The 24720-nt window shown below is 39.1% G+C and overlaps 2 protein-coding genes across 3 annotated transcripts in view; both read left to right on the forward strand.

The window, feature by feature from the left end:
* Positions 1-1938: 1938 nt before the first annotated feature.
* On the forward strand, positions 1939-15331 carry LOC137891435 (transcription factor E2F3-like). Of its 2 annotated transcripts, none has more exons than XM_068736028.1 (8): positions 1939-2416; positions 4755-4875; positions 5874-6004; positions 6262-6350; positions 7790-7948; positions 8472-8586; positions 8999-9140; positions 10392-15331. In XM_068736028.1, the coding sequence occupies exons 1-8, from the start codon at positions 2135-2137 to the stop codon at positions 10685-10687; spliced, it is 1335 nt and encodes a 444-aa protein (XP_068592129.1). In that variant the 5' UTR covers positions 1939-2134; the 3' UTR covers positions 10688-15331. The 2 variants fall into 2 exon arrangements, with proteins under 2 accessions (XP_068592129.1, XP_068592130.1); XM_068736029.1 differs by lacking the exon at positions 1939-2416 and adding an exon at positions 2605-2764.
* Positions 15332-17827: 2496 nt separating this feature from the next.
* Positions 17828-24720, forward strand: part of cdkal1 (CDK5 regulatory subunit associated protein 1-like 1) — a 213284-nt gene continuing 206391 nt past the window's right edge. The window contains exons 1-3 of the mRNA XM_068736267.1: positions 17828-17951; positions 19597-19760; positions 20353-20465. Of these exons, the coding sequence (XP_068592368.1) occupies positions 19603-19760; positions 20353-20465 (271 nt within the window). The 5' untranslated portion in view covers positions 17828-17951; positions 19597-19602. The remainder of the gene's footprint in view (positions 17952-19596; positions 19761-20352; positions 20466-24720) is intronic.

Here is a 24720-nt window from a genome sequence, read left to right on the forward strand (position 1 = left end):
TTTCAAACTTGGCGGAAAATCAATTCAATGCTCTTTCCTCAGAGACCGTGTGACTTGCAGGGCTGAGAGACATATGGGAATCGATATTTGTTCATTATTTGCGGTTATTTCTCCTTGTCACAATTAAGGCCCAAATATCAGATTTTGTCTGGAAAACACTTTTTGGAGTCCAAGGATGATATTTAAAGTGATCATTGGCTAAGAATTCAGCTTAGAATGTTAGACTTTCCTAATATTAAACAATGAATGTGCTATTTAATAGATTCCTGTGAGTGTCCACTCTTGTACCACTCAGTGGTGAGAACGTGTTGGGTGAGGTCAGGATCAGCTACACAATGACAGTCTGAAGTATCTTTTGCTAGGAAAGTCTTTGAGGTTGAAGGTCCATGTTGGAGCTACAGCATTCTCAAGCTGAAGGGATGTCTCTTCAATCTGTATGTCATAATACCAACAGAAATAATCTTAATCTATTTACAGGGTATACAGTACTTTCTGACCTATTGATCATGTGGGTTACTATGATGTGCAATATGCCAAGTGGTATTACTAGCAAATTTACTGAAGTATCAAAAGTAAAGTAAATTGTTATGCATAATGTCTCCTTCACTTCCAGTTTGTATAGCCTGTTTTATTATTATTATTATTAACCTATTATTATGCATGTATGTGTACACAGCATTTTAATGTTGTGGTTATTATTTTAAGCAATACTGTTGCCTAGTTAATGTATAAAAACATATTATTTTTTAAGCTTATACATTAGGAAATATATCAGAATTGTACTTGCAGTTGAACTCGATGATTTTTGTTTAGATAAATCAATTAAGTCACCTTTGTATTGCAGAAGGAGGAAACAATGGTGATTAAACATATGGCCCACTGATAAAAGTATTGCAAGTTTTTATATATTTTTAGTTTTACGAACTGGTTGTCTGTAATGGCAATTCTGGACAAGATACTATATTGCTGTTTTTCTACATTGATTTCACAGGATTGGATTTTATGTAGTGATATATTATGTCACTTGTAAGCTAACTTGGGAAAGCTTTCAAATTTGTGGAGGTGTGGAAAGACAATGTCATATCTAAGCAAAGTTATTATGATTTTTGGCAAATATTCAGCTTTTGGTGGATGAAAATGCAGATGCTTATGTATTTTGCCACTGTGGGTCTGCTCTTGCAATGTCAAACATATATTTGATTTAAAATGGCTAAGCTGCCCTTCTGGTGAGTTCATTTCTAGCATTATGCTCACGCACAGCACAGGTAAGATTTGCCTTGATTCATCAATCAAATGTTTCAAAAAAACATGCTTTGCAAGAAAGTACACAGGCCCTACAGTGTCCCAGAGGAGCTGTGCAAAAAACATGACACATAAATACTATATTAACATTCAAATTAAACCATATTTTAAAAAGGAACATAGGGGAAGATGCATTATGTATTTTTAAAGTTGTTAGTGTCACTCCATTTTTCACTCAACTGGTTTTACCAACTGATCTGCAATCACAGCAACCTTTTATATAGAAGGAGGTCAGCATTCAATGCCCAAAGATCATTTTGTCATTGTGATATACAAGAGCTCAGACCTTAGAAAGGGGGCCGAACGTAAATGCAAGGGCTGGACATTTCTCTCCAGTAATCAGCCACTTGCGCCGCTTAGCGTCCTGTCAGGCAACGCGCAAGCCGCGTCAGATGACGCGGCCTGTTTACAACTGCCAATGAACACGTGGCGCAGCGAATCGTGATCTGTCATTGGCAAATATTGCTGGAAATAAGGGCGGGGACTGTTCTCCGGAAGACCAATAGCGCCAAGTATGTAGATTCTGTTTGAAAATTTCCCGGGAAATCTGAGTTTCGCGGGAGGGCTCTTGAGCGCGTAAACCGTATCCCTTCATTCATCAGGCCGTTTCCTGAAGCCATTTCTAGACGGGGGAAACGAGAGTTGCGCTACTTTTTAATCCGTTGCATCTGCCTAAATGCACTTTCTTAAGGAAAAATACTTTACAAAAGTCGATGCATCAGACTGTCATCTTTACTTCGGTCTGATTATTTTTGTGACTATTGCGGCGGATTAGCAGACATACGGGCTTGAAAGTACAGAGACAAGAAAGGGGTTACCCCGAATACGCAAGATGAGAAGAGGGATCTCCTCGGCTCCGGACAAAGTGATTTTAGCGGGGGTTGGGGGCTCTCCTCTGGACAATAATATCATTTTAACAACTCTCACGGATCGTTTAAACGCCGGTCAATCCAACGCAACGTATATCCAAATAATAACCACCCCACCGCCTTGCAACGTTACACAGACATCAAATGTGTGTTTATCTGAACCTCAGATAAACAACATTTACACAACTCCACAACAAGCTGCAGCAAACGGAGCCGGACAACGACCCACTCTGGGGAGACCGCCGGTAATAATCTACACAGCTCGTTTCAATATGTTTGGCTTGCTACAACTAGCCACAGACCCGACTAAATGTTAGCTTGCTAGGCTAGCCGAGCTTGTTGTTCGGGCAGCTAACGCTAGCTGCTTAGCCAGGGCATTCCCTCAACCTAGCGAGGTGGCTAACTAACTACCTAGCTAAGCTAAGTTACTCAAGTGGGTTGGTTGGGTGGTATGCTGACTGTGAGGAGGCACACGTCGAGTTTAAGTTAGTTTTGCTTTTACAGAAACGTAGACATGTCATCTAATAGCGTGCTATGCTAACTTCGTGGTGGTTTTGAGTCCGCTTCACCCTTGCAGCCAGATGGAAATATTGGTAAGAGATGAGTAACGTTAGCGGTGGCCTAGTGGCTGCTGCTGGTGCCCTAATTTGGGGGTGGGGGGGATTGTAGAGCTGCTTGGCTCTTAGTTACCTAATTTTTTTAGCTTTCTAAGAGACACGAATGGCTAAACACGCGACTACGTGGGGTTATACGTAGCTAAAGCTTCACTTCAGTTGTGAAACTACTCGACAGATATTTCTCTCAGTCGTTTCTGAAGATGCAAGCCAACTTGGATGAAGCTTGAAAATGTGTTAGCTTTCAAGGCTAGTAACGTTAGCAGTGTTGATTGAGGACAACGTTACTCGTTGGCGGCCTTGATCCTAATCTTGCACAAGTGTTTTTAATGTCCTCTTTATCTGTTAATAAAGTGTAACGTTATGGTGCCTTTTCATGCCAAGTAAAGTGAAACTCGAGTTTGTTGCTGTAGAACTGATTGCACGTTTCCTGTGTTCTCAACATGCACAAACCACACTCAATAGTTTCCAGCAGCACTCAGGGTGTTGGTTTGTTCATGGCTGTTCATCTGTCATGAACTAAACCAGTCTCTGTATCTCAGGCTGTAGCCATGACCAGGCAGGGGGTGAGGGGAGCTGCTGATATAAAATGGCTGACATTTTGACTGTCAACAGAGGGCATATTATTCTTTCTCAGACTTGGGGCTTGATTAAGCACGAAAGTATTATCTCTGGGGTTTACTATGCTTGAATTATGTAATGTATGTAGTGAGTGATTAAGTGACTTAACCCGTCTACATGGGATTTAGAGGGAAATGCACTACACCAGCACCCTGGTACTGGTGTGTTGCTCAGACACTAAAACAGGATGGATTCTCGCCAACACAGAAGTTACAAGGGTCCCGTGGTTGAAGAGACTATTCACTAAGCCCCAATCCAGTTTAACAGCAATGACTAAAATGCCAATTTCGGCTACTGAAAGGAGAAGTATTCCGTTTTTCACTGAAGAAACAGCAAATGTATTTCAGAGTTAGTTATTAGGCTCGGGCAAATCAACTTCTGCAGTTTTAAATGGCCTGAGGTGTTGAACATAGCCTAAATGCTCTTAAACATGGAGTCCAGTACGACAGTGTTGATGAGGCCGACATTTACGATGCCTACTACTGCTGAAACCATATATAGTGAACATAACTCACCTTTGTCAAGCTACACCAGCACTACAATATAATACATTGACTGACATGTTGGACGTTGGCAACCTGTAACTTTGGAGTGAAGATGAATGTGAACATAGGTGGTGAAAATGCTGGATTATATCCAGATAGACCATATTCTCCCAAAACTGTTCTGGAAGGCCATTCAAATTTGGATTTGAATATTCTGTGAAAAGTGTACAGGAAACTGTTTTTTTTTAATTCTTGGAACAGTGGATTGGGATCTCCTATTTGAAGTGCCTGGGTTAATTTAGTTATCTGGTCTGTAAGTATACTAGTATTGTCTTTCTCTGGCATTACTGTGCAGCAATGTGATCAAACCCATAGATGTGACTCACTCTTGAGCTATGTGGGTTTGTCTTGGCCAATGCGTTCAGAAAAGAAGAAATCACAAACACTGGATTTGCGCAACATCACAAGACCAGCAGTTTAAACATGTAACGCTGGAATTATGACAATAAAACTTCTTGTCTTTGAACTATTTCATAGCTATTTCATGGTTTGACTGCTCCTCCGAAATAATGAAAGAAAGCCGACTGTCAAAACTAAAATGGAAAAGACCGAAGATGAGTGATGACCTCTCCCATTCAATGACCAAAAGAAATCTTAACGCTGTAATTTCTGTACCATGTGCTGTGTCTTTATCAATGTATAAACGTTTTCGGTTAACATTTTAAATGGTTGAGGACTCTAATGCTGGAGACATAAGATGAAAGTAATGATGCATTTAACATCACACTTAATCTCTGGTGGCTTCAAAGATGAGATGCCTGCCAAATAACAGTCATACTTTTGTGTCGTTCCCCCCCCCCCAGGCAAAAAGGCGGTTGGCGCTCGATGACTCAGACCACCAGTACCAGTCAGAACCAGCCAGGACTCCAAGAGGCAGAGGAGCGACCGCGGTGGCCAATGGGGCACGGCTAAAGACCCCCAGAAGTAAGGAACCCTCCGCCAGCTTCTACATGTTACCCACAATTTGACAGAACAATGATAAAGCGTCTTTCTGTGTGAGAGGCGGTCCACACCAAGTTTAATACAGCCTCTATTCAGCTGCCTCATACAGTTGTTGGATACATTGGACACTTGATGCTCATTCTGATGACGTTCTCATCAACGGTTAAAAAAAAAAAATCACTTGATTCTCTCTCGAAGTGCAATAGAGCTTGACCCAGCCCGTGACCAGGATCATTTCACAGTTGATGTATGGGAATAACAGGCACTCAGCATGAATTCAAAAGTATTGCATGCGTGTCCTGTAAGGCGTACTGGACTAGAAGATAATTGAAACTTGAAAAGAAAGTGTGTACCTCAGTTGTTGTTTTCATGATATACGGCCACTGCAGCAGTGTACTATCTTGTTGATTCCAGCCACAGGATGTGTTGGAGGGTGAGAGAGATGACATGCTGTCGCCCTCTGATGAGTGGAGCCGATGCTATCAACACAGAGCCATTGAAATTGACTTACAAGTCCAGCTGGCAAACATCTAACTCGGAGCCTTTCCAGCTGGTGATTGATTCGAGTTCAGGTCAACTTCAACTAGTTCCTTGGCCTGTAGAGTAGCTTGTGCTTCCCTCTTCATGAAAATCTCATTGATTCTGACTGATTGATTTCCCTCCAGAATCTCTTGACTGACTCAGTTTTCCCATCATTGCATTGCACTTAAATTAAAGCAACGATGTTGTCCAGTACAAAACGCACCAGTTTCCCAAAATGACCACACTTTTCTACTGCTGCTGCTTTTTGATGTCTCGTGAGCGACTTGACTTTTTCAATTAATGGACGAACGCACAACTTACTTGGGCTTTGTCCTACCGAGTTTAACTGCTATTAGGAAGTTTTATGTTTTACTTTCCCTGCAAATATTCAATGTCAAATAATACAAATGCATTGTCATTTTCATTTTTCGTTTCCTTCTACTTTTCCACTACTGTAGCACCCAAGTCTCCCCCAGAGAAGACTCGGTACGACACCTCCCTGGGCTTGTTGACGAAGAAGTTTGTGGACCTTCTTGCTCAGTCTTCTGATGGTGTCTTGGACCTGAACCTCGCCGCTGAAACCTTACAGGTAATTTCAGACCCAAACAGAAAAAGGCTCATCAGAAAACTAAGAAAAAGAAGGAAAACCTTGTATGTAAATCTCTTTAGCGATGCTGCTGAAACTGGTGAACAATTCTAAGCGTGGATACTAAAAATGTAGAGAGATAAGAAAAGGCTTTGAAAAAGTTTTGGATCTTTGTGTTTTTTTTGCTATGATTGGTAATTAACACAGTTAAATGAACCACTGAATGGGTAACTGATGAGACCTGTATCCTCTACATTCAGGTACAGAAGAGGCGACTGTATGATATCACCAATGTACTAGAAGGCATTCACCTCATCAAGAAGAAATCAAAGAACAACATTCAGTGGATGTAAGTGCTCACTCTGACACTCAAATACTTGGTTTTCATATTTTTAAGGAGTCATTTTTGCCCTGCGGTCCAACACACCCACTCCTCTGTCCCGGTTTGGCATGCAGATTAATTACACAGTTGAACCATCATAGAGTCAGATGAAGTTTTACTGCCAATCGTTATCTGCCAATATTCAGTACAAATATGCGATCAGGAGTTCGGCATTAATGCTTTCTAGTCACCGATCCCTGATAATGTGAACAACAAATCCGTGTTAGAAATCGGCAGGAAGGAGCTGGTGTTGTTGGCAGCACCGGAGCTAACAGCTGTGACCGAGGGAGTGCTTTGACCCCTCGGTAGTTGGCAGCACCGACTCATTAAAGCAAAAACACTCAGATTGTTTCATGGCGAGTCCATGCGTCTTCTTTACGCCTATGTAGTGCAGCCGGCTGAGGCTTCCGCTCAGCTCTTTTGGCCCGAGCCCCGCATGAGTTGTGCTCCGACACGACAACAGCGGCTCTGGCTCTGGCTCGTCTCAGCCAGACACGTCTCTGTTCTCAGCTCGGATGGACGGCACAGCACTGCAACACGTGTCTTTTAGTTTAGTTTGGTGTGTTTCATGCATGTGTGTAATATACATGTTGTACAAACAACAATTATCCAAAAACCAAAATAAAAAAAACAAATACCTAGCCAATGAACAAATTGCTGAATAGTCTAATATTAAAGTGCAGCCCTAGTGTATAGTACACTGACTTTGGGACAGTTGAAATTGATTTTTGGGACGATGGTGGGAAAAAAAAGTCTAATGCCTTGTACTCCAGCTGCTCTGACAAAATTGACGAAAAACCTGATCAGGGCATCTCAAAGTTTTATCAGCTACTTTTTTTCCTGTTGATCAGATTTGCGTCTCAAAACTGCAATCCATTGCGCCGCTATGATGTACTGTAACTCTGCTCTTTTAGTTGAGGCCCGGTGTGGACCCTCTTGGATGTGATGAGGTTGGCCTAAGGTTAGATGTAGCTGAAATGAATTCAATCCATATCAGTCACCTAACTTGTAAATACCCACAGACAAACTGCTGCGTTAATCTTGTATCGAATGACGGTGAGAAAGCATTTAACTGTGTATTTTAATTTCATTCTGTTTTTTTTTTAATACAGACGAAACATTTTCAGTGCTCCTTATTGAAAATACAAACCTCTGCTTGAAAATAATATCCTCTGCAATGTCTGCTCACAGGGAAGATATCTTTGAAACACACACCTGTGGTATCCCGACTCCAGCAAAAATTATAATTAAAAGAAAACTCAGATTAGACACTTTTCTCGCCGATCAAGCTCTTCTACCAAATATTTCAAACCATGAATAAGATTCATTAATATAGGGTCTCTCTCTCTCTCTCTCTCTCTCTCTCTCTCTCTCTCTCTCTCTCTCTCTCTCTCTCTCTCACACAGGGGCTGTAGTCTGTTGGAGGTAGAGGGGGCACTGAGCCAGAGACAGAGACTAACAGCAGACGTTTCTGCTCTGGGGGAAGAAGAGCAGAGGCTTGAACAACTCATCCAGAGATGCAGCTTGGATATGAGACACATGAGCGACTTGCAAAGCAATCAGAAATATCCTTTTGTTGTTTGTTGAGACGTCATGTGTTAAAACCTCCTGTAGCTATGTTCTCATAGCTCTTTGCCAAATTGATGGCGGTGTAAATTGTTTGTACACCATGCTTATTCCTGTCTGAGTGGGACCATGGTGATACCAATGTGATTTTGGTATTCTAGGAATAGCTGAATCAGTTAAAAATATACCAGATCTTAAGCCGATGTGCAAGGCTTCATCTTCCAGCTCTGTCTTTTGAAAACACCCATTCTAACATTACTTTTTTTTAAAAAATTTTACAAACCATCTTATCTGTAACACATATGTCACATAAAGCATATGTTTTTTTTTATTTTATGGTGCATAACATGTTACGTAACTCATCTAGATGAAAACACCAGCATGTGTAATGCATGGCACAGGAATCACTTACGCAGTTTGGAGGTTTGTTGTTTGTTAGTTTCCGGCTTGCATATACATGTATGTTTAGTATTGACATGTACTGAAAATGTTGTGTTATTTCCTTAACCCTTTCGTCTCCACATATGCCTATGTAACGTACCAAGACATCAAACAGTTCGGAAACCTCAGAGACCAGACTGTTATCGTCGTCAAAGCGCCCACAGACACCAAACTAGAAGTACCAGACCCTGATGAGGTATGTGCACGCGTGCACAGCACACAAGCTGGAGCTGCCATGGTTGTCGAGAGGAAGCTTCTGCTTCTTGCTCACTTGTCATCTGACCTTGTCACCTGACTTGCTTTTCCCTTAAGGGAACAGTTGGACTTTTGGGGAAATTCACTTCTGACGTTACATGAAAAAGTATTAGTACGAATGATACTATTACATTTTTACGGAGTTACTGAGTTTATTTGGTACACATATACACAACGTATATCCAGTCCAGTACAGTTGGCTTATATATATTGGTAGAGCATTTACAGGCTGCATTTATGGAAAGCAGATTTGTTTGTTTTTAATCTTTCAATTAAGTCTCTCTGTCTTTCTAATAAAGTGCAGTCCTGTCTGTTTTTTTTTAAATGATTTTTTATTTGTTTCCTCTCTCTAGAGTTTGTCCATCCATCTGACCAGCACTAAGGGTCCTATAGAAGTCCTGCTGTGTCCAGATGAGGAGAATGACCCCAGGAGTCCTGTAAAAGACGGCGGCATGGACATCAATGGGAACTCACCTTTCCTCAAAGTCCTTCAAGGTTTGTCTCGATAGACGGAGGTGTGCAAAAAGAATTGATTGACATTCAACTTTCTCTTTCAGGATAAAGAAACGAGGCTGACCTTTATATGTAACTTGTGGACGTTTAAAAACATTTTTAAACATTTTTTTTATAGAATGGTGTGATATTTACAAAGCATCTCAGTTCCTGTGGATAGTTTTCTGCTACTTCCACTTTGTTTTCTATGTTCAACACAGGGTCCTTTAAGACATACAGTTTAGACTCTATATAGACTCAAAGTACTGAGACTGATGCAAATTTGGTACTTTGTTTATGTTGTACTGCATCTTGTCATGGACAACATCACTTTGGACATGTGAAAAAATGTAACTGCTCCTGGTACGAGATTAAAAGTCTGGGGATTGTACCACATTTAATTACTGATTGGCATTGGCAATGCTGTGGCTGTAAAGGTTCAAACAAAGATGTCGACAACGTCGGAACAGTTCTCCAGGCTGGTAGAGGCGTGCGTGACAAAGCTGGAGGGATTGAAACCACAATCTTGGCTTAATTACACAGTTTTACCATCATAGTGTGAAATAATACTTTATTGACGGCCGCGATCGGGAAATATTTAGTAAAAATATGCGATCAGGAGATCGGCATTCATGCTTTTTATTCGCCGTTCCCGGATAATGTTACATTGAGAAGAACAAATCTGTGTTATAGTTGACAGGAGGAGAGCTAATAACGGTGGCAGTACCACAAACGGCTGACTTACCGAGGTTCAATTCAGTTACATAATAACGCTTTCAGGCTCTCTTCAGTGAAAATGAGTATTAGACAAAGATAAATTATGAAGTTCTCGTGATATTTTCAAATGTAATCATGTAAAAATGTAGTTTTGGTGAGAAAACACATTTCCACGCCAAATCAACCCAGTTATGTGAAGAAGTTTTCACAGCAATATAAAATAGATATTAGAGTATTATAACCTGTTAACACAAGCTATAAGGAGCTTATACATAATTTAAACTACTTATTTCAATCAATAAAATAAACAATGGTCCGTAGCCTTGTAGACCAGCTGCTGTAACAAAACAAAAAAGCGATCCATTTCTGCCAATGTGGATCATCAATGACGATGATCAATTAGTATCGGCGGCTAAAAACAGTAGTGATCTGGGCATCTCTAAAAGTTATATTTGCTCCCTTTTTTTTGTGCTGATCCGTGACTCCAATCCGTGATATGCAGAGGTAATAACGAGTTGATTCTCTTCTCTTTCACAGGTCCCACTTGCTCGTCCAATTCTGCCATCCCCGCCCTGGCTCCACCTTCTTCTTCCTCAGCCGTCTCCGTCACCACTCTCTCTCCGATCTCGTCCCCTTACACTAGTCTTCTTCAGCAGACAGAAGACCAGATCCCTTCATCCCTGGGGCCTTTCCTAAACCTTGGGCCTCCTCTTCTGGACCAAGATGACTACCTTTTAGGTTTGGGAGACGACCAGGGAATCAGCGACTTGTTTGACGCCTGTGACTTTGATAAAATGCCCTCTCTCGGCCTGGATGACCTCCTGTGCAGCTAGCATTCGGTAATAGAAATTCACATTCAGAATGAGAGAGAGAGAGAGAGAGAGAGAGAGAGAGAGAGAGAGAGAGAGAGAGAGAGAGAGAGAGAGAGAGACTGGAGACTCAGTGAGGGTTTTGATGCCTGTGACTGACTGTAGTTTGTGGAAACCAATTCTAAATAGACGGAAAGGAATCACTGAGGGCTAAATGCCATGTTCTTTAATGGTGTGAGAGATAAATGGCCTTGCAAGATTTCACTCAAAAGACACGACTGGTCAGTGTAGAGACCTATCCATTACTCTTTGTCTCAGGCGGTGTAAGGCCTCCAGTGTAGCCGGGCGTTGGGGGACATCCTAAAGCTTGTTTTGTTAAGTATAAATTTGGAGGGGGAGGATATCCACCTCTGTGTGTGACGCGAGGTTCACGTCACTGTACGGAGAGAACAACAAAGATAGAACAGCTCGAAGGAAAACGCCCCCCTACACCACCTGGCATCAGTACACATCGTGGGTGAGCATAAAAGCCAAGTGTGATTGCACCTGAGATGCACAGATATGATCACCAAAAACCATCAGTAGAATACTCAAGAGTAGGGAAGAGGAAAACTGATTAATCTGGAAGGATCCTGCAAACAGTCAACGCACACACGCACACACGCACACACACACACACACACACACACACACACGCACACACGCACACACAAGAACAGCTAAATAATTCTAAACATTAAAGGCAGCGTTGATAATCTTTAAAAGCGTTTTTGATATTTTTGTTTACGTTTTCATTACGTCCTGACGGCAATCAATGAATCAAAATGCTTTGACAGAAAAGAAAAAGATCCGGCATCATTCGCTGTCGCAGGACTGTAACAAGCACGCCCAACCGTTTAATTCGGCCCTGAATGTAGTGATCGGTTGCCTGTCGTCACCACATTCTTTAACAAGCTGTGAGCTTAAAGGCTGAGCAACTTGTAGCTAGCCGCACTAACTTTTTTAAGCTAGTGCGGCTAGCTACTTTAATTGAAAAAGAGTTGTCACCACTGGGCCGTGTTTTTCGGTTAGATAATTTTAAAAATATTGCGTACTCTTGCTAGATTCTTGAGATTGCCAACCCTGCCTTTTACTATTTTTAATGATACATTTGATCTGTCGCAATCTCATTCATATCAAAGCAATATTGGTATTGTAACTGAAATAATCCTTAGACGAATCCATATGGAATCAAATTTTGACCGTGTGAATCGGAATCCAATCAATTTGGGAAATTAGTGGCGATACCCAGCCCTCATAAATATGCATTACACAGATCCACGTGGTCTTTTCGTTGCCATGTGATGCATTTACTCATCCAGATGTGTTAATACCAGGTGCTGTGGGGGCTAATGAATGCATTGTTATACACCAATTATCTGTGATATAAGGCTCATACTGCTGACCGGTTAGTAGGCATTTTGTGTGTTCTAATGTAGGACATTTTAGAAATTTCAATTGAATATAAAAATAAATGCAGTTTTGATACACAGCATTCACAACCACAGCAGTTCTTATCCTATGGTTCGGTTGTCTCTGTGCCTGCTCAGACACTTGTCAGGTTACCCATTGTGGCATTCGGGCCTATAATCATAAAGTCACTAAAAATATGAGTATTTTGTACATTTAAGCATTATTTAGATGCATTGAGAGCCGCAAGGAAGTTCATATACGTTTTTTGAGTGCACATGACATGATTACCCAAAAAGGAAACCGTAATGGCAATGCAAATAAAAGGTGTGTACTCTAGAAGGAGATGGGTGCACACCAGTTTTAAATGTATAAAATACTTACAATATGCCTTATGGCTAATAATTTGTTTGATCCCCTTGCACACAGCGTGTCTCTCTTGTGCTATATCCTCCATAAGGATTTAGTAGGAGAATTTAATAAGGGATCTTTGTTATCTGTCCACCTGATCCGCCTGTTCTCTGCTGATCGTGTGGGCAACTTCATACTTTGTAATTAAATTAACAGTTTGATGAATGCAAAAATGTTCAACATGCGAACAGCAGACATTTTGATGTTTAACTTTACCTGACCCGTGTGCTAACGGCATAAAAAAAAAAAAGAAGCCATCATACCTGGGCAATGCGGGGTTAAGCACCTGATGTACTTGTATAAGCCTGGCACGTTGGCACACATGATATGCAAGCTCAGACGTCATCTCTAACTCGTACTCTTATTGATACTTTGTGAAATCAGGACCCAAACTTCCACTTTCTTGCTGCTTTTCACCTAACCCTTCATCTTCATCAGCAGAAGCTGCCATAACCAAACTTACCCTAATGCCTCCTCACGTGGACTATGTGCTGTGAAATTCTACTGTGGTTAGAGTGGTCAAATTGGACCTTGAACCACTTATCACTGCACGCTGTCTACTGTGTCTACTAAAAGCAGTGTAGGAGAGAGGATCGGCGTGTTTGTCTTTTTAGGTTTAATAAGTGTTGACTTTTTTAATAGATTTTAATACTGTAGAAATAACTAATGATATCCAGGTCATCTAAGCAACAAGTGGCCAGGGGTCACTGCTTTAGGCTTCAGCATGTAATGAAGGGCCCATAACCATGATATTTACACAAAAAAGAGAGAGAAAAAAAAAAAAAAGACTAATAGACCCTGTTTTGTAAATTGAGCGAATACAGTGCAACAAGCCATGTTTCATGGTCGCCTTGGTAATACTGCTGTGTAGGGCCACTGAGTCCTCAACAGTGGTTGATCAAGAAAAGCCAGCTGGAGGACTTGCTGAACAAAGCTTTAGGGATGTGTTTTTGTTGTGGTATTTGCAACACCATTGCAGTTCACTTCTGATAGCTTCAGAAAGCTTGTGTTTGATGACATCCCTTATAATAGCGTAACGCAAACATCTCGTCTGAAACCCTGGCTTTCAATCTAGAGAAACCTGCGGTCGCAGGTGATATTGCTGCTGTTAGTGTAAACTTTTCTTGCCCTGATTGATGTGTGCTTGAGTAATTGTGTGTGCAGCATGTGTGAGTAATGTGAAAGATTAGCCTGCCATGTGTAAATTGATGTACAGTTTTCTAAATTTTTCAGTGCACAAGGTACTGTAGGCTACCTCTCACTTAATGTCTGACTATAGTAATAGGGCATAGAGGCGAATGCCATAGTGTGTATGAGTCTTTGAATTCCCCTTTTTCATAGAAATTCCCCTTGTATTATTTAGATGTGATGTTGGATATTACATCACACTTTTCTCTTTTGATTCATGTGAGATTTCACTCATGCCCTGATTTAATGAGTATGCCTTTGCTCTTAAACTGTTCTCATGCTGTTGAATCTTACATTTGAATATTGGGGTACACATTTAATTTGTAGAAAAGCGGAAAACTTGCGATATGTTTTTTTTTTTGGTTTTGTTTTCAATCTTTTTCCCCCATAAGTTATTTACGTTTTGTTTTCATCTCTTTGACACAAAAATGAGTACACATTCAATGTTTCGCAGTTGGCCTATCTGCGGTTTACTGGCCTTTAGGAGACATTGCCATGTCTATATACACCACTGAACCATTATCAGTGACTTGTGTCCTCTGCTGAAGAGTGTGGGGGGGTTGCTTCTCTGACACCGTGTGTCCGTTTTATTTTTGGAATGATGTGAGGGAGTCGTGACACTTTTTTTTTTGCTTTTCTGCCAATTCTTTTTCCATGGAGAGTATTGCCTGTTGCAACAATTACCTAAAATCAAAAACTAACCATTAACATGAACTTCACCCATTCAGTTGAGGAGAAGATACAGTTTCTAAGTCAGCATTTAGCTTAATTAGTGCTGCTGTAAGTGAATGTAAAATTTGACTTAAATGCACAGAAATGCTCTGAATGACAACACAATCTCCCTATAGGCATATTTATATCCATGTGTTTTATATGTATTTTTGGAGAAAATCAAGCTAAATATTTTCCCCATTTGGTCCACTAACCTCAGTTTTTCTAAGACCATTTACAAAGGTAATTATGTTTTCCTCCATCGATTTCAAGCGGCCAGAATCTGGTCGACATGATGGAAACATGATTTTTGGGAAGAATGTACCTTTCCATGGGTATTTAATGGAATGTTAAAGATTTTAATGCACCGTTTAAGCTTGTGTCATTGCCGGTGAGTCTGAAATATACATTATGGGTGACATGATTACAGCTCCTTCATTTCTAATGCGGGATTCATGTGACTAGACCTTACAGAATCACATCATTAGGCTAAATGTGGTGTTAACTGTAGTGAAGATTGAAACAGCACTGTTGTACCTGCTATTTTCCTACAGTTATTCTTAAGCTGTTACCAAATACAATATACTGATCGGTAAATATTCTGTAACGGTTATGTGAAATGTTAGCTATTTCATAGGAAAGAATTGACTGTAAAATGATGATATTGTTGCCTGTTTCCACTAATTACAGAAAGAAAAACTCATATCACAACGAAATTTGAATGCATGGGTGAAAGTATCGGTGTGCTGTTGAATGTTGAAGGTAAACTTATTTGATGTATGTTATTCAGTTATACAAGTTTCTTTAACATCTGTCAAATGAAGAAGTTGAGTTGCATTTGTTGGGGGGAGGGGGGGGGGGTAAATGGATTTGTTTTTGTACTCTGGGTGTTTGTAATTGAACATTTGAATAAAGGCAATATGAATATGGAAATGTGTTGATTTTGTCTTCAGGGATGACTGTCTATATATACATATGAATGTATATATATGCGTGTATGTATGTATATATATATGTATGTATGTATATATATATATGTATGTATGTATATATATATATGTATGTATGTATATATGTATATGTATATATATATATATATATATATATATATATATATATATATATATATGTATATGTATATATATGTATATATATATATGTATATGTATGTATGTATGTATGTATGTATGTATGTATGTATATATATATATATATATATATATATATATATGTATGTATGTATGTATATATATGTATATATATATATATATATATATGTATGTATGTATGTATATATATATATATATATATATATATATATATATATATATGTATGTATGTATGTATATATATGTATATATATATATATATATATATATATATATATATATATATATATATATGTATGTATGTATGTATGTATGTATGTATGTATGTATGTATGTATGTATGTGTATATATATATATATATATATATGTACAGTGCTGTGAAAAAGTATTTGCCCCCTTCCTGGTTTCTTATTGTTTTGCATATTTGTCACACTTAAATGTTTCAGATCATCAAACAAATTTTAATATTAGACAAAGATAACCCGAGTAAATACAAAATGCAGTTTCCAAATGATGATTTCTTTTATTAAGGGAGAAAAGCTATCCAAACCTACTTGGCCCTATGTGAAAAAGTAATTGCCCCCCCTTGATAAATCATGAATGAACTGATTTTTTGGAAAGCTGAGTTTAATTTCACGAGCCACACCCAGGCCTGATTACTGCCAGACCTGTTGAATCAAGAAATCACTTAAATAGAACCTGTCTGACATAGTGAAGTAGGCTAAAAGATCTCTAAAAGCAACACATCATGCCGCGATGTAAAGAAATTCAAGAACAGATGAGAAACAAAGTAACTGACATGAATCAGTCTGGAAAGACCCCAGAACAACATCTAAAGAACTGCAGGCCTCAGTCGCCTCAGTTAAGGTCAGTGTTCATGATTCAACAATAAGAAAGAGACTGGGCAGAAATAGCACCCATGGGAGAGTTCCAAGGCGAAAGTCACTGCTGACCAAAAAGAACACAAAGGCTCGTCTCACATTTACCAAAAACATCTTGATGATCCCCAAGACTTTTGGGCAAATATTCTGTGGACTGACGAGACAAAAGTTGAACTTTTTGGAAGGTGTGCGTCCCGTTACATCTGGCGTAATACTGACACAGCATTTCATAAGAACAACATCATACCAACAGTCACACATGGTGGTGGTAGTGTGATGGTCTGGGGCTGCTTTGCAGCTTCAGGACCTGAACGACTTGCCATAATTTATGGAACCATGAATTCTGCTCTCTACCAGAACATCCTGAAAGAGAATGTCCGGCCATCAGTTCGTGACCTCAAACTCAAGTGCACTTTGGTTATGCAGCAGAACAATGATCCGAAACACACCAGCAAGTCCACCTCTGAATGGCTCAAAAAAAGCAAAATGAAGGTTTTGGAGTGGCCTAGTCAAAGTCTGGACTTAAATCTGATTGAGATGCTGTGGCATGACCTTAAACAAGCCGTTTCTGATCAAAAACCCTCTATTGTGGCTGAATTAAAACAATTCTGCAAAGAAGAGTGGGCCAAAATTCTTCCACAGCGATGTGAAAGACTCATTACCAGTTATCGCAAACGCTGGATTGCAATTGTTGCCGCCAAGGGTGACAAAACCAGTTATTAGGTTTAGGGGGCAATTACTTTTTCACATAGGGCCAAGTAGGTTTGGATAGCTTTTCTCCCTTAATAAATTAAATCATCATTTAAAAACTGCATTTTGTATTTACTCGGGTTATCTTTGTCTAATATTAAAATTTGTTTGATGATCTGAAACATTTAAGTGTGACAAATATGCAAAAAAATAAGAAACCAGGAAGGGGGCAAATACTTTTTCACAGCACTGTATATGTATGTATATATATATATATATATATATATATATATATATATATATATATATATATATATATATATACGTATATACGTATATACGTATATATATACATATATATACGTATATATACGTATATATATATATATATATACGTATATATGTATATATATATATACGTATATATATATATATATATACATATATATGTATATATATATATACGTATATATATATATATATATATATATGTATATATATATACGTATATATATATATATATATATATATATATATATATATATATATATATATGTATCTATATATACATATATATATGTATGTATGTGTATTATAAACCATTTATCGCGCAGTTTAATTGCATGCCTCGAATTGCATGGGCACAAATGATGCATTAACGCCAGTCGCGTAAAATGCGCACGTGACTAGTTTGTCCCTCTTTACACACCGTAACTACGTACAAGTATGGCGGTCTGAGAGTTGTGACAACTGTTTTGATGGTGTAAATAATAAAAACATTCAATTTCTAAAACACCCTTTTATCGGAATTCGTTTTTCTCTGAACCAATAACCACATCGCGTCTCAGGTAAGGTATTTATACAGTGTCTTAAGGGGTCTGGATGTCCAAAATAAGGGCACGTGGGTAGTGGCTAGCTAATGAGGCTAGCCAAGCTAATAGCTAGCTTGCTCATGTAACCCAACAGAATTAAACTCTAGCTTGCTAGGTATCTGTCAAATTAGACATTTTCACAGTTGTTTCTAATTTGTATTGGTCAACATTCATGCGTGCTGTTAGGTTAGAGGTGAAAGTTGAGCGTAATTTAATAAAATACTAACGTTACATATGTTGGGTAGGTTACTTTAACGTTACTAACGTAAATGCTAGTTATTTAGTTTATATTTATTTAGTTTATATTGTATTCTACACAATACCTATGATTGTGTAGCTAGTTAGCTTTCTATGTAATGTCAACAGCAGTGGTGAAGTCGAGGGGAATACTAGCTAACTTATGTTAGTTAGTTAGAAAGCAAAATTCAGTTATACGACAAACCTGGTAAGTGAGAAGCTATAGTATCATGTGGTTTTCGGTTATGTCAGCGCAAAGTACAAGAAAGCACATCAACGTTATAGGTTTAACGTCTCAGCAATTTGCAGGCTTGAGCTGCTTACTTTTTTCGTTTTTTTTTCTTCCTGTCACTCATGTAGCTTCTGGCATATTTGCAATGAAAGAGGAATTAAATTGAAATATGAAACACATTTTGCACTGTTGGGCTAGGACAGGAGAATGATAAACCATAACAATATCAACATCTGTCGAACATGTATTTGTATATGGAATAGCCTAATTAACTCAGGTGTGTCAGTAGAAACAGGTGCTCTGCTCTAATCATCATGAGGATGTCATATTCATTGATCAAGGTAATGAATTCTCTACAGTTTAGGTATGTTTTTTAAAAATGGAACGCCAAATGAATTTAACATACCTTTCCTTACTAACATGACATCTCCACTTTTAGAGAACATTTACTCAAGATGTACAGTAAAGAAGCAGCACACTACTTATAGAGAGAACTGTCATATTGCATCTCAATTTTAATCACCAGTGTGACATATTCCAGGTGTGTATCTGGAGTGATTTCTTTTTTTTATTAGAATTAAGGACATTATTATTCTACATAACCTACTTTTGGATTCAACAATAGTTTGTTAATATCTTTGCATTTCAATTGTTCTATATATATATTATTATTTTCTCAAATGTGAAAATTTGATTATTTAATTAGCCAAATATCTTTTAATTTTGGACTGTTGGCTAGACAAAACAAAACATCGATGACTTCAGAAATAGCCCGTCACAGTTTCCGGATGTATTATTGACCAAATGAACAATTGATTAACTGAGAAAAAACAGATTAATTAAAAACAAAATACTATTTTTTTATTTTACAGCAGTACTCTGCTGTGATACTACTGTGATGATGTAATATCTTTTCATTTAATAATACTCCCGGTCATTCTGATATTTTTCAACATTTATGCTCGTCAATTCAAAGCCTCTATCACATCTTACATCATCTTATTCATTGCCCAGAGTTTAGACAAAAATGAAGTGATAATCAATGTAATAAATCATTTTTGGTTTTGTTTTATTACATTTTATTTGATTAGACGATGTATAGACAATGTATAGAATAATGCTGTGCTGACGCTGGCTCTGTCTCATTTTCAGACCACCATGCCGTCCGCCTGTGACTCTGTGATTGATGACATTGAGGACATGGTGTCCTCTAGCGACCCTACTCCTCACGAGAGACAGTCTGCTAGAAAGAGCATCATGCCAAGGTCCAGGAAGAAGAAAGAGCCTCTGAGCCACGAGGAGCTCCACGCTGACAGGTATGTGTATAATATCATTCTGCATCATCGGGGCTACATGGGTCTGTTGGGGAAAACAACATTCTGGTGACAGCCAGAAAGTCTTACAGTATTTTATTGCTCCTTGTTTATATTTAACTTTTCTAGTGGCTCATAGACCATATAAAGAAATACTTGATTGAATTGTGAGCTTTGTTAGTTTAAGTTGCCACTGGTCCTCATATGTTATCAATAATGATGGACAAGTAAAAATAGGAGAGCCACCTTAAGGTAATATGACAAAGGTTGTATGTTTCACTCACTTTTTATCGGTGAAATGCAAAATTATGCTTTTTTCACTTCCTCATGTATCATGACCCCCCCCCCCATATCGTATGATATCATATCCATTATCACTAAATCATGTGATTTGTCTGCACCACAGTTGCATTTAACACTTTCCCTCCTGACTAAATAGAACAGGTTAGGTGAAAGCACCTTAACAGTCTGTCCCACTACACAAAACGTAGGTCTTCATCTGTTTTGTGAAATAACATTAGTTCTAGCTATTCATTTTTTTAAAATTTCCACACATTATGTAACAATAACATATTTCATTGTTGTTCATTTTTAGTTTGATCCCTGGCACCCAAAAAATCTGGATGAAAACGTGGGGCTGCAGTCATAACAACTCAGATGGAGAGTACATGGCCGGACAGCTAGCTGCCAGCGGATACAAGATGACCGGTGAGAGATTATTCATTTGTGATGGTTTGTAATAAGTCTATTGACTGATTGTCAGTGAATTACAATTCAAATAACAACCATACTAGAATGTTACTGCTAATAGAGTAATATTAAGATAGATAGATGGATGTGATTTATTTTAGAGCGGTGGAATGAAAGTAAATGAACAGCTGAAATGGTAAATAATATATTTTTTAATACCATTCTGTAGAACTGATGTCATTCATATTTTTAAACACAAGGGGGCAGTCTTGCTTTGTAAGTAAGCTGTAGCTTGTGTGTTATTCGAGTGGGATGCTTTCTTTTGCTCTGAATTGAGTTTCTTAGGCAGTGTGCTGTTCAACAAACTCAACCAAACGAATGTATTTATGTAAAAATAGTTAACGTATAATATGCACCATTTTGCTTATAAGCAATGTATAGAATCATAAAAAATAAAAAAAAATCGTCAACCATTACTTATGACCCACTAGTTAAATGTGTGGCAGTATCTGCAGAGACTCTTTTCCTCTTCTTTTGCTGTGTTTGGGACGTCTGAAAAGAGCCTTTGGGCCACACATGGTGGTGTGAGGTCGGGACTTTATCAAAATGTAGCAACCAGGTTACATCACCGTCTTTGTCTCTCTCCTCTGTCTGTGTCATGAGTGTATGAAGATCTGCAAGACTGTGTGTCTGTTTGACGCACGCACGCACGCACGCACGCACGCACGCACGCACGCACGCACGCAGGCAGGTACACAGGCAGGATTTGGAACATGTTTTGCGCCATTGTCGAGTGTCATTTATATTTTGTCTTTCGTGCTTTGTGATTAAGGATGCAGAGTTCAAATATATTTGCTAATACCTGCTGACTGGGAATTTACATGGTCATTCAATCCGACACTGACATTGCTGTGGTTAAGATTTGGTTTGGTTAAGGCAAAAACACGACTCGATAAAGGATTGTTTGGGTTAGGATTTCTAATTTATTAAGGTATGGAGATGTTCTTCATCTTGGTTAGGTCCAGGTATCGACTGACCATCCAGATAGTGCTCTGGGCAGGGCATAAGCTGAGACTAGAGTTGTGACCACAGACCGAGACGATTCAATTAATTCATTTCAATTAATTCATAGAAAAAAGGAATTTATTGTGCCAGGTTGTGTTCTTAATTGATATCTGATCTGATGGTGTGTGTGTGTGTGTGTGTGTGTGTGTGTGTGTGTGTGTGTGTGTGTGTGTGTGTGTGTGTGTGTGTGTGTGTGTGCATGCATGCATGCACGCACGCTTAAAAAGGGAGAGTTAATATTAACCCCTCAGGCATTTCCCTCACCATGGGGTCTCCCCAGCTATAGAGGGACATTAATCACACACTTCAAAAATGCAGATCAGTCACTAACACACACGAGACACACTTTACTCATGAACACAGGCCAACCCCCAGCCCCTCATCTGGTAGTTTAGACCCTTCATCTCCATCTTTTCCACCTTTCTTGTTTTAATAGAATAGTTTTCTCTGGACAGCATTGGTAGCCGGGTGGTTACAGTGCATAGCTCATTACCACAATGTCCCGGGTTTGATTCCATCTTTGGGACCATCGTTGCATGTCAAACCTCTCCCTCTCCCCCCATTTCTGTCTATCAAATAAAGGCAAAACAGTTTCTATCAGTAGGCCTATTTGTGGCAGTCGTCTTCTCAGATGTATTGTAATGTAACTAATAGCATGTTCTACAGATGACATTAGTAGGAAAAAGTTAATTTAAATACATTTTACAAATAAATTGTAAAAAATACTTAATTTCATCCTTTTTCAACACAGCGTTCAGGCACACATGTCCATCAAAGCCAGCTGGCAATATACAACTATATTAAAACATCGGGATAGGAGACTAGTGATGACCTCATCAGCTTTCCATTTTCCATATGATTGATCTGAGAAATGTGTTGTTTTATTGAGTGATTTTTTTTTTTTTTCTTTTGCTGTGGTGGCAAAAACGTTACCAGCAGAAACACTGTGCCACATATTCATTTTGAAAGTGCAATAACTGGTGTTATTTTATCACTCAGTCCGTCAATCACTGACAGACTTTTGCGTTTGTAGGGCTGCCCCCCCCACACACACACACACACTTTGCTGCTCTTTTCTTCATCTTTGGCAATTTTGGGAACGTTTTTCCCCGTGCACTGTGCGGTTCACTATGCTGATAATGGCGGTGTAATGCTGCTGTTGCTACAGACGACATAAATCCACCAAGTGCAACGCTTGTTATGAAATAGTGTTTTCAATGAAGACACCTGTCAGAGTTTTGAAGAGAGCTGGGGGTGGCAGAGGCTGCTGCCTCATAATTCAGAAAAACATAATTACATAGTGGAACGGTGGCAGTTGTCTTTCAGGAAGTGAGTTCAGTGAAGACTTGTTTGTAGTTGGTTGTTTTGTATTCCCACTTTGATCTCTGCATAAGAAATATCTGTCTCAGAATCCGATTACAGTACATGGCTTCTCTGGTGGTCTGAAGGTCCTCAGCAGATAAAGATGCATTTCAAGACGAAGACGGTGTAATGTAATACGCTCTAAGGTAATAAGGTTAAAGCATGCTTTTATGGATATTGCATTTTTCTAATCTCTAGATTAGGTTTTGTTCTGTGTCCTTCTCTGCTCCTTAAAGTTGGACCATGCAGTGACCACACAGAGATCCTGATTCCAGAAAGTGTTTAATTAAATATCAGTTCAGTGGAAGTACTCTCAAATAGCAGTATTAATATTGTTGCTCATAAAAATAATCTTTCCTCTCACCAAGAAAATAGTCTATTATGTTTGACAGCCGTCATTCTTCTAGATAAGAAGCATCACCTGGTATGTGCGCCCGTGAGAAACAAACATGAAGGGAAACTTCGCAGATATTCAACCCCAAAATAGAAGAACAGGTGACAGTTGCTACACTCTGTGTCTATCTGTCTTTACACCGGGTTCTGTTCAGCTTGTGAATGGAGCAAATTTATAACAACATGACCGCCACTGACAAACCGGCTTAGCAAAAGAGCAGTCCTCCGTTATTTCCCACTTCAGTTAATATGAATTTATCCCACTATGTAGCTCAGAGATGCCTAAATCTTTTACAGATGAAGCTTGAGAATACTCTCTCCCTCCTTCAGTCCTGTTGTCTCTTGCTCTCTCGCTCTCAACAAAGTACTTTAAAGGTCAGTGTCTCACTGCTTCAGCTAAAGGCTTAGTTTGCTTTCTGTCTCCAAATGTTCTGCTTTTTATTTGTCTTTTCCCTTTGCATGCTTTCTTGTCTCCTCTGTCTCTTTCCTCCTGCATCACTTTTTTTTATTTCTTTACATCTCCCCCTTATCTTCTTTGGGTGTGTGTATCTTCACTCATTGTTTTTTACTGAAAGGTTGTTGGAAGGAGAAATTGCCTGTCATGGCCAGAATCAGGGGAGATTACACTCAGGAGAGGTGGTGATTGTTTTGAATGGTATAGTATGGAATGCAATGCAATTGTCTGGAATGGCATGAAATTGTTGGGAGTGGGGGGATTGAAGAGAGTGGAATAGTGTGGACTGACGAGGGCTGAATTGGGCTTCTGAAGGATGGAGTGTCTAGGATGTGGACAGACTGAAAATTAGGACGTTGAGTTGGTTGAACATGATCCTTTGTCCGTCTGAATTGTATGTCCTTCAGATATCAGACGGATACCTCCGTAGAGTCTGTTGTTCATATCCGCAGTGCCGATCTGCAGAGTTTAATCAAAGAGTTTGGACAAAGACAGCTTCCACATCTCTGAAAACATGACATCACCTTCTCACCCTCCCTCTCATCTTTCCTGCCTGTTTTCTCACTTTCACACCCCCTGCCCTCCCCGTCCCTCTTTCATTTCTCTCTCTTTCTCTCTTAAACTATGACATCACCTGGTAGAAAAGATAGTAGCAGTTCTTCTGGTGGCCTTTAGGTGGCAGCCTTGGCTCATTGGAAGAGCCTTTTGTAGAACAAATGCACCGCCGCAATATCAGGATGAGGTCATCCTTCTGAAAAACGTACTCTGTATTCTCATTCATAGTTTTCAAAGTTGTAACTTTCAGTCCTTGAAGGCTACACATCTTATGTGATCATGAATGTTGATGATATGTAGCCAGCTCTTTGTTACCACCGTTATTAACCTGAAATCAATATAATGTAATGCTGTTGGACATCATATAGACTTTTACATAACAAGCCTTATTGATTAAGGTTGAATATAAAGTGGCTGGAGGTTAAGATTGGTCACTGTTTGGAT

Source organism: Cebidichthys violaceus, unplaced genomic scaffold (assembly GCF_023349555.1).
Source record: "Cebidichthys violaceus isolate CVI_PGR_0920_01 unplaced genomic scaffold, fCebVio1.0.p SCAF_7, whole genome shotgun sequence".
Taxonomy (NCBI): Eukaryota; Metazoa; Chordata; class Actinopteri; order Perciformes; family Stichaeidae; genus Cebidichthys; species Cebidichthys violaceus.